At 51.5% G+C, this 12,835-nt stretch overlaps 1 protein-coding gene across 1 annotated transcript; it reads right to left on the bottom strand.

Annotated features, from left to right (window-relative positions):
* Nucleotides 1–7,148: 7,148 nt before the first annotated feature.
* On the bottom strand, nucleotides 7,149–12,589 carry ZNF408 (zinc finger protein 408). The gene is made up of 5 exons (XM_035012718.1): nucleotides 12,507–12,589; nucleotides 11,924–12,201; nucleotides 11,153–11,214; nucleotides 10,670–10,929; nucleotides 7,149–9,832 (listed from the first exon to the last, which is right to left on the bottom strand). Exons 1-5 carry the CDS (start codon nucleotides 12,553–12,555, stop codon nucleotides 8,331–8,333), a joined length of 2,151 nt encoding a protein of 716 aa, XP_034868609.1. The 5' UTR covers nucleotides 12,556–12,589; the 3' UTR covers nucleotides 7,149–8,330.
* Nucleotides 12,590–12,835: the final 246 nt, after the last annotated feature.

The raw sequence follows: 12,835 nt of genomic DNA, 5'->3' as shown, positions 1-12,835 counted from the left end.
GCCGGTCCTACGCTGCCCCTCGCCCAGCCCTGCTCCCATCCCTCCCCCATTTTCTGTTTGCATTCCACAAGGTAAATATTAGTCCTGGGTCTAATTAGGACAGAAGGACAAAGAGCAGGAACACAGGGATCCCATTTTGCCATCCTTCAGGCCCAGCTGTATGGGTCTAGACCACCATCACGTAGAGTCTGGGAAGATCACAGGGCAGGGAGAGGGTTCGCACAGAACTGGGGCTCAGGACTCCCATGAATCAGCTTAATTCCTGGGTGGCCCAGTTCCTGTGTGTGTATATATATATATATATATATATACACACAGGATATATATAGATAGATAGATATCGATAGATAAATATATTCCAATTTTTTTTTTAAGATTTTATTTATTTATTCACGAGAGACAGAGACACACAGAGAGAGAAGCAGAGGGAGAAACAGGCTCCCAAGGAGCAGGGAGCCCGATGTGGGACTCGATCCCAGGACCCTGGGATCATGACCTGAGCCGAAGGCAGACGCTTAACCATCTGAGCCACCCAGGCGCCCTATATTCCAATTTTTCTATATATTTTTTAACCCAAGGTTTAACTTATATTTAACTTATATTCAGTAATGTTAGAACAAATCCTGTGTTTAAGTCACGTTTTTATGCATATGCCCATGTAACCACCACCAGATCAACATTTTTAGCCCCAGACTTCTGCCTGTTGTCCCTAAGATCGCCACTACTCAAACCACCATCACTCTAGACCAGTTTTGCCTATTTTTGAACTTCATCGAAATGGAAACCTACAGCATATACCTGTTTGTGCGAGGCTTCCCAGATTGTGTGTATCATGTATCAGCGGTCCATTCCTTTAAAAGCTGTGTAGTATCTCATTGCATGACTATCCGTTGGATGCCTGTTGATGGGCATTTGGATTAGTTTCCTGTTCGGGCTGCATGAGTGGTGCCACTACAGAGTTGTGTGCAAGCGTAGATTTGCTAGGTCATAGGGCAGGCATATGTTTTGCCCCAGTCACGGACAAATGGTTATCCTGAGTGGTGGTACTAGCTTACACCGCCACCAGCAGTGCTTGAGAGTTCTAGTTGTTCAGATCCTCACCAACCCTCTATATTGTCCATCCATTTCACACTATCCATCCTGATACACGTGCAGGTGTCTCATTGTGGTTTTCATTTGGATTCCCTGTTCACTGAGGGAGTTGAGCCTACTTTTTTTTTTTTTTTTGGCTCCCGAGAAGTGGACAAGAGAGGTGTGGCTTCCTCCTTCCTGCTTCAAGACAGGTGATCCTCTTTTTTTCTGAGGACCAGCTGGAGCCAGTGCTGAATCAACCAGGAGAGGGAGAAAAGGCAAGAGTAGAGGGTGTTGGCCAGGAGGGCAAAACACACAACACATGGCACCTCTTCTACTGAGGCTTCAGGGTCCCCTTGTTCCCTCGCTGTCAGAACTCCCCCATCCCTACAGACAAGCATCACAGCATAAAAGAGAGCACCAGGCCTGGTTTCACCATCTATAAGATCAGAATTAGAACAGTATTTGCTTTGCAAGGCTGTTGTTGAAAAACTCATACTGGCCTCTTTGCGGACTTGCTGAGCTAACAGCATGCTCATGCGCAGATATGACCACTAATGGGCGTCTTGGGCCATGTCTTCCTCAAGCTGTTTGCAGACAATATTCCAAAGCAGAAAACTTGGTTCTCTAGGCCCTGGGAAGATACCTGAAGCTTTCTGCTTAGATTTGGTTCCTGCTTTCCCAGACTTACGCCTGCATTTATGTGTTGGGGTGATGAATTCACACATCGTGGTACCAGTGACAAATCCAATTAGCAGGGAGAACTTCGCTGATGAGAACTTCATTTTGAAGACGATGGGTCCTGACATCTTGTCCATGGCAAATGCTGGACCCCACTGAAATGGCTCCCAGTTTGTCATCTGCGTGGTTAAGACGGATAGGTTGGATGGCAAGCATGGGCACTTTGGCGAGGAGAGAGACAGTGTGGATATTGTGAAAGCCACGGTGTTTTGTGTCCAGGAATGACAAGACCAGCAAGACTCTAGGCCATTCTGATAAATTTGGTTTTGCATTTTATCTGATCTACACCATTCCTTTTGTCCCTGCAGAAGCACCCCCAGCTCTCAGAGTTTGTGATCTTCGGGTTCTCACTTGCTGCAATTCTTTGGAGTCCACATATCCCTGTCTCCCTCTAATCTAGTTGGATTCAGAGTTAAGTTTATCATTATGAAGTAAATACTAAGCTACCCCTTCAAAGTATTAATGTTTGTAAAGTATCACAATGCCTGCCACATAAAAAGCACCCAATAAACACCACTATTACATATGAAACAGGAAATACACAATGCTGCCTGTGAAGGGCTCTTCCTAAAATAGTGAAACTGAATTAAATGAGCCTCTAGATTTAATTACTCGTTTATAGGAAATACAGATGATAAAGGAAGAAGTTAGCCACCACCACAAGGAATGACGGACATTTAGCAGAACAAATGGCCCCAGTCTCTCTGGCAAATTCATGACATGGAAATGGGTGGGTTGGAGAGACTGCTCAGGATAATAGAAACCAAGGAGAGGGACGCTTGGGTGGCAACCCGGGCTTCAGGGTTCACTACAAGCACCCCAGCCTCTAGCAACTGTTCTTCTTGGAACCCTCTGAGCCCAATGGTGCCATGCAACTGAACACGTCCTTCTTGCTTCTCACCCCAAACACATGCCTGCACACTTAAAGCGGATCACATTTCCTCTAAGCACAAGGCGACAATGAGAGGTTGCATTTCTCCCAACAAGTTGACGTCAAACAAAATCATGGATAAGGCCAATGCTATGTTATCAAATGAAGCTCTGTAATCACTGAAAACAGTAAAATTATGTTCCAAGACAGAATTTCAGAGCTGGAAAGAGGGTCAGGTATCATTAAATCCAGACGTTTTGAAGCCTAGGGCTCTGTGCATATACTAAGAATGGCCTTGTCCTTATGCATATTTTTTTAAACTCTCAAAAATTGCAAATTTAGGGGCATCTGGGTGGCTAAGTTGGTTAAGTGTCTGTCTTCAGCTTAGGTCATGATCTTAGGGTCCTGGGATTGAGACCCACATTGGGCTCTCTGCTCAGCAGAGAGGCCGCTCCCCCCTCTCCCTCTGTGCTCACTCTCAAATAAATAAATAAAATCTTTTTAAAAAATTACAAATTTACCCTAAGACAAGAATAATTTTTTTCCCTTTTTCGCTGAAATTATGTCTTTTGAGGTGGTTAATTACCTTGTTTCTTCCCCTCAATCTGATCAGCATTTTAAAATGAGTGAATTTCTCCCTCTCTGGCAGATAAATAAATAAAATCTTTCAAAAGAATTTTTAAAAAGGAGTGAATTTGTTTAATCAAAAGCTTTTAAAATATAGGATCCAGGGGTGCCTGGGTAGCTCAGTCAGTTGAGCATCTGCCTTCGGCTCAGGTCATGATCCCAGGGTCCTGGGATTGAGCCCCTGCTCAGCGGGCAGTCTGCTTATCCCTCTGCCTCTGTCTCTCCCCATCCCCCCCAACTTGTGCTGTCCCTCTCTCTCAAATAAATAAAATCTAAAAAATTTTAAAAAGGATCCATAGAAGAAAAAGTTAGCAAAAGGGCTCAAGGATGGAGCCGAGATTGGGAAGCAATGATCTGGTCCTATTTCCCCATGTCACTGTAAGGAAAGGGAATCTCCCCAGGTGGGGAGCTAACTGATCAAGGTTGTCGAGAGTTGGTGATAGAACTAGGACCAGGACTCAGATTCCTGCCTCTCAGACCATTGCTCTTCCCCTCACATGACCTTCATCCCCTGGCATTCTGCTAGAGTATAGCCTCCCTGTTCTATGAAGCATACCCAGTGCACATGTACCCGATGTATGAAACTATTGTGCATGATGCTGACCTGCCCCAAACAAGCAACACCTATAGGAAACATGCAAGCACCTTAATCTTGTCTTCCAATTTAGGAGGGCTGATTGCAATACCACAGCTACAATTTATTAACTGTTCACCACGTGCCGGGTACATAGTACTGATGAGGTAGGTACCATAATTATCCCCACTTTATGGATGAGGAAACTGAGGCAGAGAGAAGCCAAGTAACTTGCTTGAGTTTATGCAGTCCACAGCTGAACCTGTCTAGAGATGGAGCTCTTTACAGTTCATGATGCTTTTCCTTGTTTACAGGTCCCTAAAAGTGATTCAAATATAATTCTATTGTAAGATTTTCTCATACTGTTAAAGTTGCAAATGGGGAAAGAAGATCCTTTTTTTTTTTAAGATTTTATTTATTTGACAGAGAGAGAAGGAACACAAGCAGAGGGAGTGGGAGAGGGAGAAGCAGGCTCCCCGCTGAGCAGGGACGGCCACGTGGGACTCAATCCCAGGACCCCGGGATCATGAACTGAGCTGAAGGCAGACGCTTAACGACTGAGCCACCCAGGCGCCCAGAATAAAAGATCCTTAATCTCCTACACCTCCTGATGTTCAGTTCAGCAGCTGTAGACTCCGCAGTTAAAGCTGCCTCCAGGTTTAAGGTGTCCGGCAACATTTTCATAGCACCTTCGCCCTAGAGCAAGCAGCGGCATTCAAGTTCAGTAATATATGCACCAAACTGTTAAAAGTGACTTTATCTTGGGGGGATAAAAAAGTGAGTTTACCCGGGGGTGGAGGAAAGAAGTAGGGAATAAAGGAACTTTACCATTAGGATGAACAAGAATTATTTTGACATCAGGGGAAGGTACTTCCTCAGTGAAAAAAGTACTCCAGAGATTAATCTTTTCAAGAACAGTCACTGCGTTTTAACTGGAAGAGCACTAAATTAGGGGTCGGAAGACCTGGGCCCTGTCCTCGTTCTGCTACTCTCTGGTCTCAGGCCTTGGCAACGACTGCTCTCGAGGCACCTGCGTCCTCCTCTAACACAGGGAGCTCGCACAGTGCCCCCCCCCCCATGCCTGCTCACATCTTACCACAAATGCTGGAGAGCAGAGGCTCCCAAACCACGTGCCTTTGGATTTGTTGGTTTGGATCTGACCCCGCTCTGCATCACATAGGGACAGCCTTAATGGAGAGAAAAGTTCTTCGTCTGTGTGTGGGATGGAGCAAGGGGGTGCGAGCATCCCAGGTTTGGGCCTAAGGAGGGTTGTGGGGTGTGGACAGGCCTCCCCAGCAACCCAAAGCATGCCCACCTTGCCTACACAGCTCACTACCGAGTGAGGAGTATGTCCTTCGCTGCACAGCTGGGGATCACGTGATGAGAATGTCCCCAGGATTCCTAAAACCACTGGGCACACGCCGCCAGCTGAGCAGCCCTCTGAGCCGGCACGACCCTGCCTGAAGCGGGGGTTGGGAAAGAACAGGACCTAGCACGGCTCATGCAGGCTCCAAGAAGCAGGGCTGGCTCACTCAAAACTATTAGCAGCTATTTTTCAGGCTTTGGATGGTATGACCTTTCTCTCCAGAGCGCCACGACTTCCTGCTGCCCCCCTCCCCGTGGACAATTTCAGAATGCTCTGTCAACAGGTTATTCGACTGGGTAGGTGCTGGGTAAATGTCAGGGGCAAAGCAGGAGACGTTGGGCTGCCCGTGACGTTGTGATCGAGTGCCGGGAAGCCAGAGAACACCCCACGTTTCAGTCCTGGCTCTGCCAGTTACTGGCTGTGTGATCTCGGCCAGCTACCCACCCACTCCGACCCGGGGTTTCCTCATCTGTGACACAGGGGTCACAAGACCTATTCTGCAGGACAGAAGGAAGGAAGAATCTAAGTTCTTGGGCGCCTGGGTGGCTCAGTTGGTTGGGCGACTGCCTTCGGCTCAGGTCATGATCCTGGAGTCCTGGGATCGAGTCCCGCATCGGGCTCCCTGCTCAGCGGGGAGTCTGCTTCTCCCTCTCCCGCTCCCCCCTCTTGTGCTCTTTCTCTCTCTCAAATAAATAAATAAATCTTTAAAAAAAAAAAAAAAAGAATCTAAGTTCTTCCTCTCTTGACGCCTACTCCTCAAAGCAATCCAATCTGGCTTCCAACTGCCCTCACTCCTCAGTGCCTTCACAGACTTCAACCGTCTCGACAGCAGACGTTCTTGCCCACTTCTTTGGTGAAACGCTCTTCTATCCGCTTCTGTGACACGTAGTCGGCGGGTTTTCTATCCTGTTGGATGCAGATTCCGTGTCCCTTGCAGAGCCGCCGTCCCCTGTGTGACCCCGGAGGGCTGGGCCATGTGGACGGCGGTCCGGCCCCTCCCCTCTGCTCACCCCCCTCCTTCGATGCCCACCTAGCCACTAGCGTCTGTCGTGCCTCTCCCTCTGCAGCAATCTTCTCCCACTCTCGGCCGACTTCTGACCGCTTGCTTGTGATCTCTACTGTCGGCGCTTCAAACTCGGCCCACCCCCAACCAGAATGCTGTCTCGTTCCCACCCCAGTGCCACTTCACGTACGAAGTCAGAAACCAGGAGTCAGCTCTCCCTCCTTCCCGCAGTCCATGAGTTCTGTCACTTCTCTCTCTCAGAGGACATATCTGCCCCAAGTCCTCACCACGGTCTGCAGTCCCCAACCTGCCCTCACCTCCGTCCGTCCTCTGCCGTGGCCACTCTGCTCCTTGCTCTTGCTTGAACCCGCTGGACCTTGCCAGTACTGTTCCCTCTCCCTGGAATCCAGCTCCCAGACATCCACGTGGCTCATCTCCTCCATGGTTCGGGTCTCTGCTCCTGCTCATATTATCAGAGGCCTTCCCTGACCGCCCTCTGTAAAATCACGCTCCCCATTTTAACCTCTCCCCCTGCCTTTTTTTCACTGCATTTACCGTCATCTGACGGGTCTTGTTTATTGTCTCTGCACACCAGGCTGTAACTGGGAGAGCAGAGGCTGTTCCTACGCCATCTCCCTAACTAGCATGCAGGAAGCGCTCACGTGTTGGATGAATGATTCCATCTCTCTGCATTTCTACCGCTACAACCCCACTGCCCACAACCACACCTCGCCAGCCAATCCATCCTTCGGTGGGCTCTTCAAACACAAATCTAGTCACGTCATTCCCCTTCTCAATGTTCTGAGAATAAAGCCCCAACTCTTGAAGCAAGGCCGTGTGACCCGGCCCCGCCCCCTCCCCTCACTCTCTGCCCCAGCCCCATTGGCCTGTTGCTCACAGCTTCCCCCCACCTCCCCGACTCTAATCACATGGCTCCCCACAAGCAGCCCCCCGCCCCTCCCCTTTCGCACCCAGCAGATCAGGCTGAGATGCAGGGCTGCAGCGCCAGGATTAATGGCCTTACTCCAGCATGAGACCGTGAGAGTTTGTCTCGGCTCTACCACCTCCTAGGAGCTGTCGCCTCGAGCAGGACACTTCAAGCTGTTTCCTGATCTGTAAAACCAGAATACTACTACTACCACCAACCTCACAGGGCTGCATGAAGATTATATAAATAAACATGAAGAACTAGCCCACGACAAGGGCTGAGTGTTTATCACCATGATTCCTTGGGGACACTGTCCCTGATGCCCCAGGCCAAGTTAAACCATCCCATGTAACACGTCCATGTGGCACTAGCTACAGATCCTCTGCAAACTCTTGTCCAACGCTTCCTGCCCTACATCATGAGCTCTGTAAAGGATGTCGCCCCGGTCTGGCTCACAGCCACGTCCTAGCACCCAGGGTGGCCCAGGCCCACCGCTGATGCAAAACTGTGTTCATTCCTTCCCTCAATAGGGCTGTCTTTGGCCAGGTCTTCAGAAGGCTCCACATCTATCCCTGGCTGCCTTCATTGAGTCTGGTGTCTGTCAGCACAGAAAGAAAACCAATGTCACAGCCCTCAGATGGTGAGAAAGGCTGCCCAAACCACCTACAGCCCAAGTTAGAGAGAACTGTGAGCCGTGAGCTGAGCTCAGCATCTGGTCTTTTTTTTTTTTTCCAGCCTCTGGCCTTTTAACCCTCAAGTCACTCCATTTGGTTCAAGATGGAAGTGCTTGTCCCTCAGGGGGCTCAGTGGGAGTGATGATCCCAGCACTAAGCACCCCAGCAGGGCAGCTCCAGGACTACCTGGGTGGGGGGGGGCACTTCCGCTACGTTTAAAGGACAAGCACCTCGAGGAGTTCCTGGAGAAGGAAGCAGAACAAGTTCTACTGGAAGTCAGTAAGAAGTTCTTAAACCTAGAACAGGTTTTCCTTACAGTCCTGGGAAACAATGCGGTGGTCCATAAACAGGAAGGGAAATCCCTGACCTGCTTCTCAGAGTAGACTCCATCAGGCAACCCAAAGAGAAAGACGCAGACACCCAGCAGCTAGAAAACACTAGCTTTATATAGAACTCCCCTGGGGGAGAGGGTGGGTCAGGTGCCCGTCTCTACCTCCACCACTTCTGCCCAGGCACTAAAGGCCATGTCCTTATGGATGAGCACCAGGCTGGAAGTGGGGCCTGGTTCCTCAGGTACCACAAAGCACTTATCCTGGCTCTCAGAAACGGTGACCTCAAAGACGTCCCGGGCTGGGGAGACGTCCTGTTCCCTGCAGGTGTCTAGTTCTGGCTCAGTCTGCAAGAGTACCGCGGTGGGCTCAGAAGCAGCAGCAGGCTGGTGACTGAGCTGGTGCCGCTTGAGGCTTTGGGGGAGGGTGTAGCCCATGCCGCAGGTGGGACAGCGGTAGGGCTTGTCGGCCAGGTGGGATTTGAGGTGGCGCCTCAGCTTGGTAGCCAGCGTGTAAGCCCGGCCACACTGGGGGCATGAGAAGGGCCTCTCCCCTGAGTGCAGACGCTCATGAGCACGCAGTGTATGTGGGTCTCGAAGGGCCTTCCCGCACACGGGACACAAGTAGGCCTCCCCCGTGTGCGAGATCAGATGGCGCCGCAGCTCAGACAGCTGCGGAAAGGCGTCAGCACAGTGCGGGCAGCGGTAAGGACGCTCCCCTGTGTGCAGCCGCAAGTGCCCACGCAGGTTGCCCCGCTGGCGGAACGCCCGGCCACAGTGCGGGCACAGGAAGGGCTTTTCGCCCGTGTGGAGCCGCATGTGGTTCCGCAGGGAGCCCTGGTTGGCCAGGGGCCGCCCACACACAGGGCATGGGCACGGGGCAGGGGGAGCTGGCACCTGGTGGGTCTTGCGATGCAACCGCAGGGAGGGCCGGCGGGCAAAGGCCTTGCCACACTGGTCACATGCAAAGGGCCTGGCACCTGAATGTACCACCTGGTGCTCTTTGAGGTCTCGCCGGGTGCCATAGGCCTTGTCGCACTGTGGGCAAGGAAAGGGCCGCACCCCACGGTGGCCCAGCATGTGGGCTTTGAAGCTCTCCTCCGAGCTATAGCTCTTGCCACACTCAGTGCAAAGGAAGGGTTTGTGGCCCGTGTGCACAAACGCGTGCTTCTTCAGGTGGCACAGCTGCAGGAAGGCCTTGCCACACTCCCCACACCGGTACCGCCGCCTCTGTTTCGGGGAGCTTCCTGCTGGGCCGGCAGGGCTCCGCAAGCGTGCAGGGAAGCCTACCGGCCCCTGCTGTTCTCCCGCCTGCTGGGCCCTGGGCTCCGAGGTCTTTTCTCTGGGTGGGCACTGACCACTGGGGCCATGTAACTTCTTGACCAGGTAAGCATGCAGCTGGTTGCCCCTGGCAGAAGGCAAGCAACCGGCCTCACTGCTCTCTGGGCCCTGCTGGGGCGCAGAGCTGCTCGGAGGTTCAGGTGGCACCTGTGTCTGGGGTGGGTCCTCCTCCTCCATGCCGCCATCCTGAGGGGGCAGGCCGAGCGGTTGGCTCTCCTTGGAAAGTTGATCCTGGGCTTGGGGCTTAAGTCCAGGGCTTCCCATGCTCTCTGCCTGGATGCTGGGGGTTGGTGGCTGGTGACCAGGATCTGCAAGGCAAGAGTGGGGTGCTGGGGTCAGGAGAAACTGTAGCAGGTGGTGGCAATGCTGTCACCAGAAAATTATAAGAATATGCGTCTCTTCCTACTCAGCCCCTGAACTTCAGCAGGAGCAAGAACACCGATCTCTTCCTTGGAACATGAACCACATGCTCTGCTTAACTTCATGTCCGGTCTCAGGTGCCTCCTGGGGAAGCACTCTTGGGAACCATGGTTCTCCAAACCTCCGGAGAGTCATAGAGAAGGCTATCCCAGAGGCCCTATTCTCCTTCTGGAGACACACACTTAGGATGAATTAGGCCACCACCTCCTCACCTTATCTTGTCTGAAAATAAAGGAACCTCCACCCCCACCCCAGGTAGAAGAAACATAAGAAATTGGAAACCTTATAAACAGCTTGCTGTCTTCATCAACATGACCTTACTATTCCAGAGAACTTACTCAGGAAGATAAATACCGATACTGTTCGTTCTAAGGAAAAGACCCATCACTCTGCAATAGAAAGCATCAAATGACAAGTTATACCCCCAAGACTCTCTGAGCCTCTTGCCTGAAAATTCTAGCCTGGGGGTCCATGGATACTAAACGATTATGTCATGATCCTTATTCAATCCCGATCAAGCCCCGCCACCATTCCACACTGGAAGACCCACCTTATACCAGACTTCAAAATTTCAATAAATATTCAGGCTTCACCCTTTCCCCTCAGAAAACCTACTAAGACTGTAATGTTCTCCTTTATCTCTGTGATTCTCAAAGCTTTGCTTTGTCTTATCAACAGGTTGTTCTGGTGATAATTTGGGAAGATAGCATCTGTTTGCCACATACCTGCCCAAGGTTCTGCTGCATCTTGCCCTGGGGAGTCCACCTCCCGTTGGACAGCAGAGTTCACTTCTGTCACCACAGCCATGGCTGCCTCTTCTTCTAGCCCGGGCTGGGTGGGGCTCAGGCCCGCAGAGGGAGGCTGGGGCCACAGTAGCAACTCAGAGCCTGGCAGTACGACCTGGTACACCTGCAGATGGAGCTTCTCGCTGACCCGCACCAGGGCCACGTTCCCCTCACCTTCCAGCCTGCCCCGCTGCACCAAACTGCAAAGCAGAGGAAGAGCTAGCTCAGCAGACCCTCTTCAAGTGGCCCTCCCTAAAGTCCCAGCTTCTGGGCAGTCCGAGTCCTAAAGACCCCATGCCTTTGGAACACTCACTGCAAAAACTCACTGGGTGGGGAATTACAGTGGGCTTCTGGTTCCGTCTCATGCCATGACAGAAAGCCTCAAAAAGGACCATCTTCACTACATACTCTCCTGTAACTTACCTGATCCAGCCTGAACTCCGCTCACAAGCACACACGTCTCCCCATGGGCCTAGTGACACGTCCTGAAATAAACCAATAAGAGTCCTTCTCCCATGTGTTTGGGGGGACCAGGGTGGGGGAAAAAAGGGATGTAACCTCTCCTGAGACAGATCTAATATGAAGCCCCTGGAAGGTTAATGTTCTGGTTCTGCCTCTACAGGACTGTGTTGTCTGATGTTTCATCCAGTAAAGACCAAAAGACTATCCCCCTCACCTCCCTCCCACTGTGTGGAGAATTACTAAATTGAACACATTACTGCCTTCCAGTGAGTACCAAACAAAAAAAGGAGTTAAGAGGTACATCATCTTTTAAAACTTACTATGCAACCAAACCCTTTACCTGCACTATTTCATCTATTGCTCCAAATAACCCTGGAAGATTACAATAAAACGGCCATGCCTTTACCTTACAAATGAGTTGAACGACACACGTCATTTCATTAGCTAGGTGACAAAGCTGGGATTTGATTCCATGGCTTTTTAATCCTAACCACCTTTGCTCTTGATTTTCATCACTCCTGACACTATACTAATCTAGCTTTCAGCACCTTTCTGCACCTTGATTCCCTAACTACTGCAAGTGAGGGGAAGAGACAATCCTGGAGAGAAGGGGCAAAACTATCACCTATCTCTTGAAACACCCTGCTTCTTCTAACTGAAGAGCTGTCCAGAAGTGGCTGAATCTCTTCCACAATTTCAGTCACGGAGAGGACAAGTCCTATTCTTCAATACCTCCTCCTGCCGCGGTTTCACTCCTTCATCCTTCTGCTCCGATACAGACTCCTCTTCCAGCGGCCCCCAGAGCAGTCCCGGCTGCAGGGCTTCCCCGACACACCAGACCCCTAAGCGCTGCTCCTCGGCGAGTGAAGGGCCAAGGGCCAAGCCCCGGGGGAGGCTCTTTAGAGCCAGGAAGGCCCGGGTCGCCCCGGGCGGGAAGTCCTTGAGGCCCTGAACACAGCCTTGTCCAGAAGGGATCCATCCCAAGTCCGGGCCCAGGCGCGGGTCAGGGGCTGCAGGGAGATGGGGAAGCAGTGAGGGGGCGACCCAAGAGGACGTGCGGGTGGGGATAGGTGAAAGAGGAAACCGCAGATCCGGCTAGGCCTTGGCAGTCTGAGGGATCTAAGGGCTCTAAATGGGCCGCTCGGAAGTTTGAGGGGGTTCTAGGACGCTGAAGCCCCCAGAGACTTCTAAGGGCACCGGAGGAGGATCCCGGGTTAGGGAAGAAAAGGGCCTGGGGTAGAGAGTCGACCAGGCAGGGAACGTTAGGTCTATCTAAGGCCAAGGCCGAGGGTCGGAGACACCGCAGGTCACTAACCGAACCGCAGTCTCTCGCCCTCGGAGAGCAGCTCCTCCGCCTCCTCCATCCCTCCAGAAAAGCCTCCCTCCGCCGGAAGTGAGTGTTCTCTTCTCCGCTCCCCCCGGAAACAGTTATCGGCTTCCAAATTTCCTGTCAGGAAAGAATGCTAAGAGCCAGACTTATCGGTGCACAGACCCGGGAGTTGGGGAATACCGACGAGGCAAAACTCCGTCCGAGAACAATAAGAACCATAGGATTCCAGAGGACCACCAGGGATTCCAGCATCAGAGAAAGCGGAACTAATTGTTCCAACCCCCTCCTTTTGGGAGGGACGGGTCGGACACTTA

The sequence above is a fragment of the Mirounga leonina genome, unplaced genomic scaffold (genome assembly GCF_011800145.1).
Source record: "Mirounga leonina isolate KUSES-001 unplaced genomic scaffold, KU_Mleo_1.0 Mir_166, whole genome shotgun sequence".
In the NCBI taxonomy this organism is placed as follows: domain Eukaryota; kingdom Metazoa; phylum Chordata; class Mammalia; order Carnivora; family Phocidae; genus Mirounga; species Mirounga leonina.
Note: the sequence above shows the minus strand (reverse complement) of the source record. Positions and strands in the feature narration are given on the sequence as shown.

Coding starts and splice junctions, on each gene's coding strand:
- ZNF408 (XM_035012718.1), bottom strand. CDS start 12,555: ATGGAGGAGGCGGAGGAGCTGCTCTCCGAGGGCGAGAGACTGCGGTTC. Junction 12,202..12,506: donor GGGCGAGAGACTGCGGTTCG/GTTAGTGACCTG, acceptor ATCTCCCTGCAG/CCCCTGACCCGCGCCTGGGC. Junction 10,930..11,152: donor CGGAGTTCAGGCTGGATCAG/GTAAGTTACAGG, acceptor TCTGCTTTGCAG/TTTGGTGCAGCGGGGCAGGC.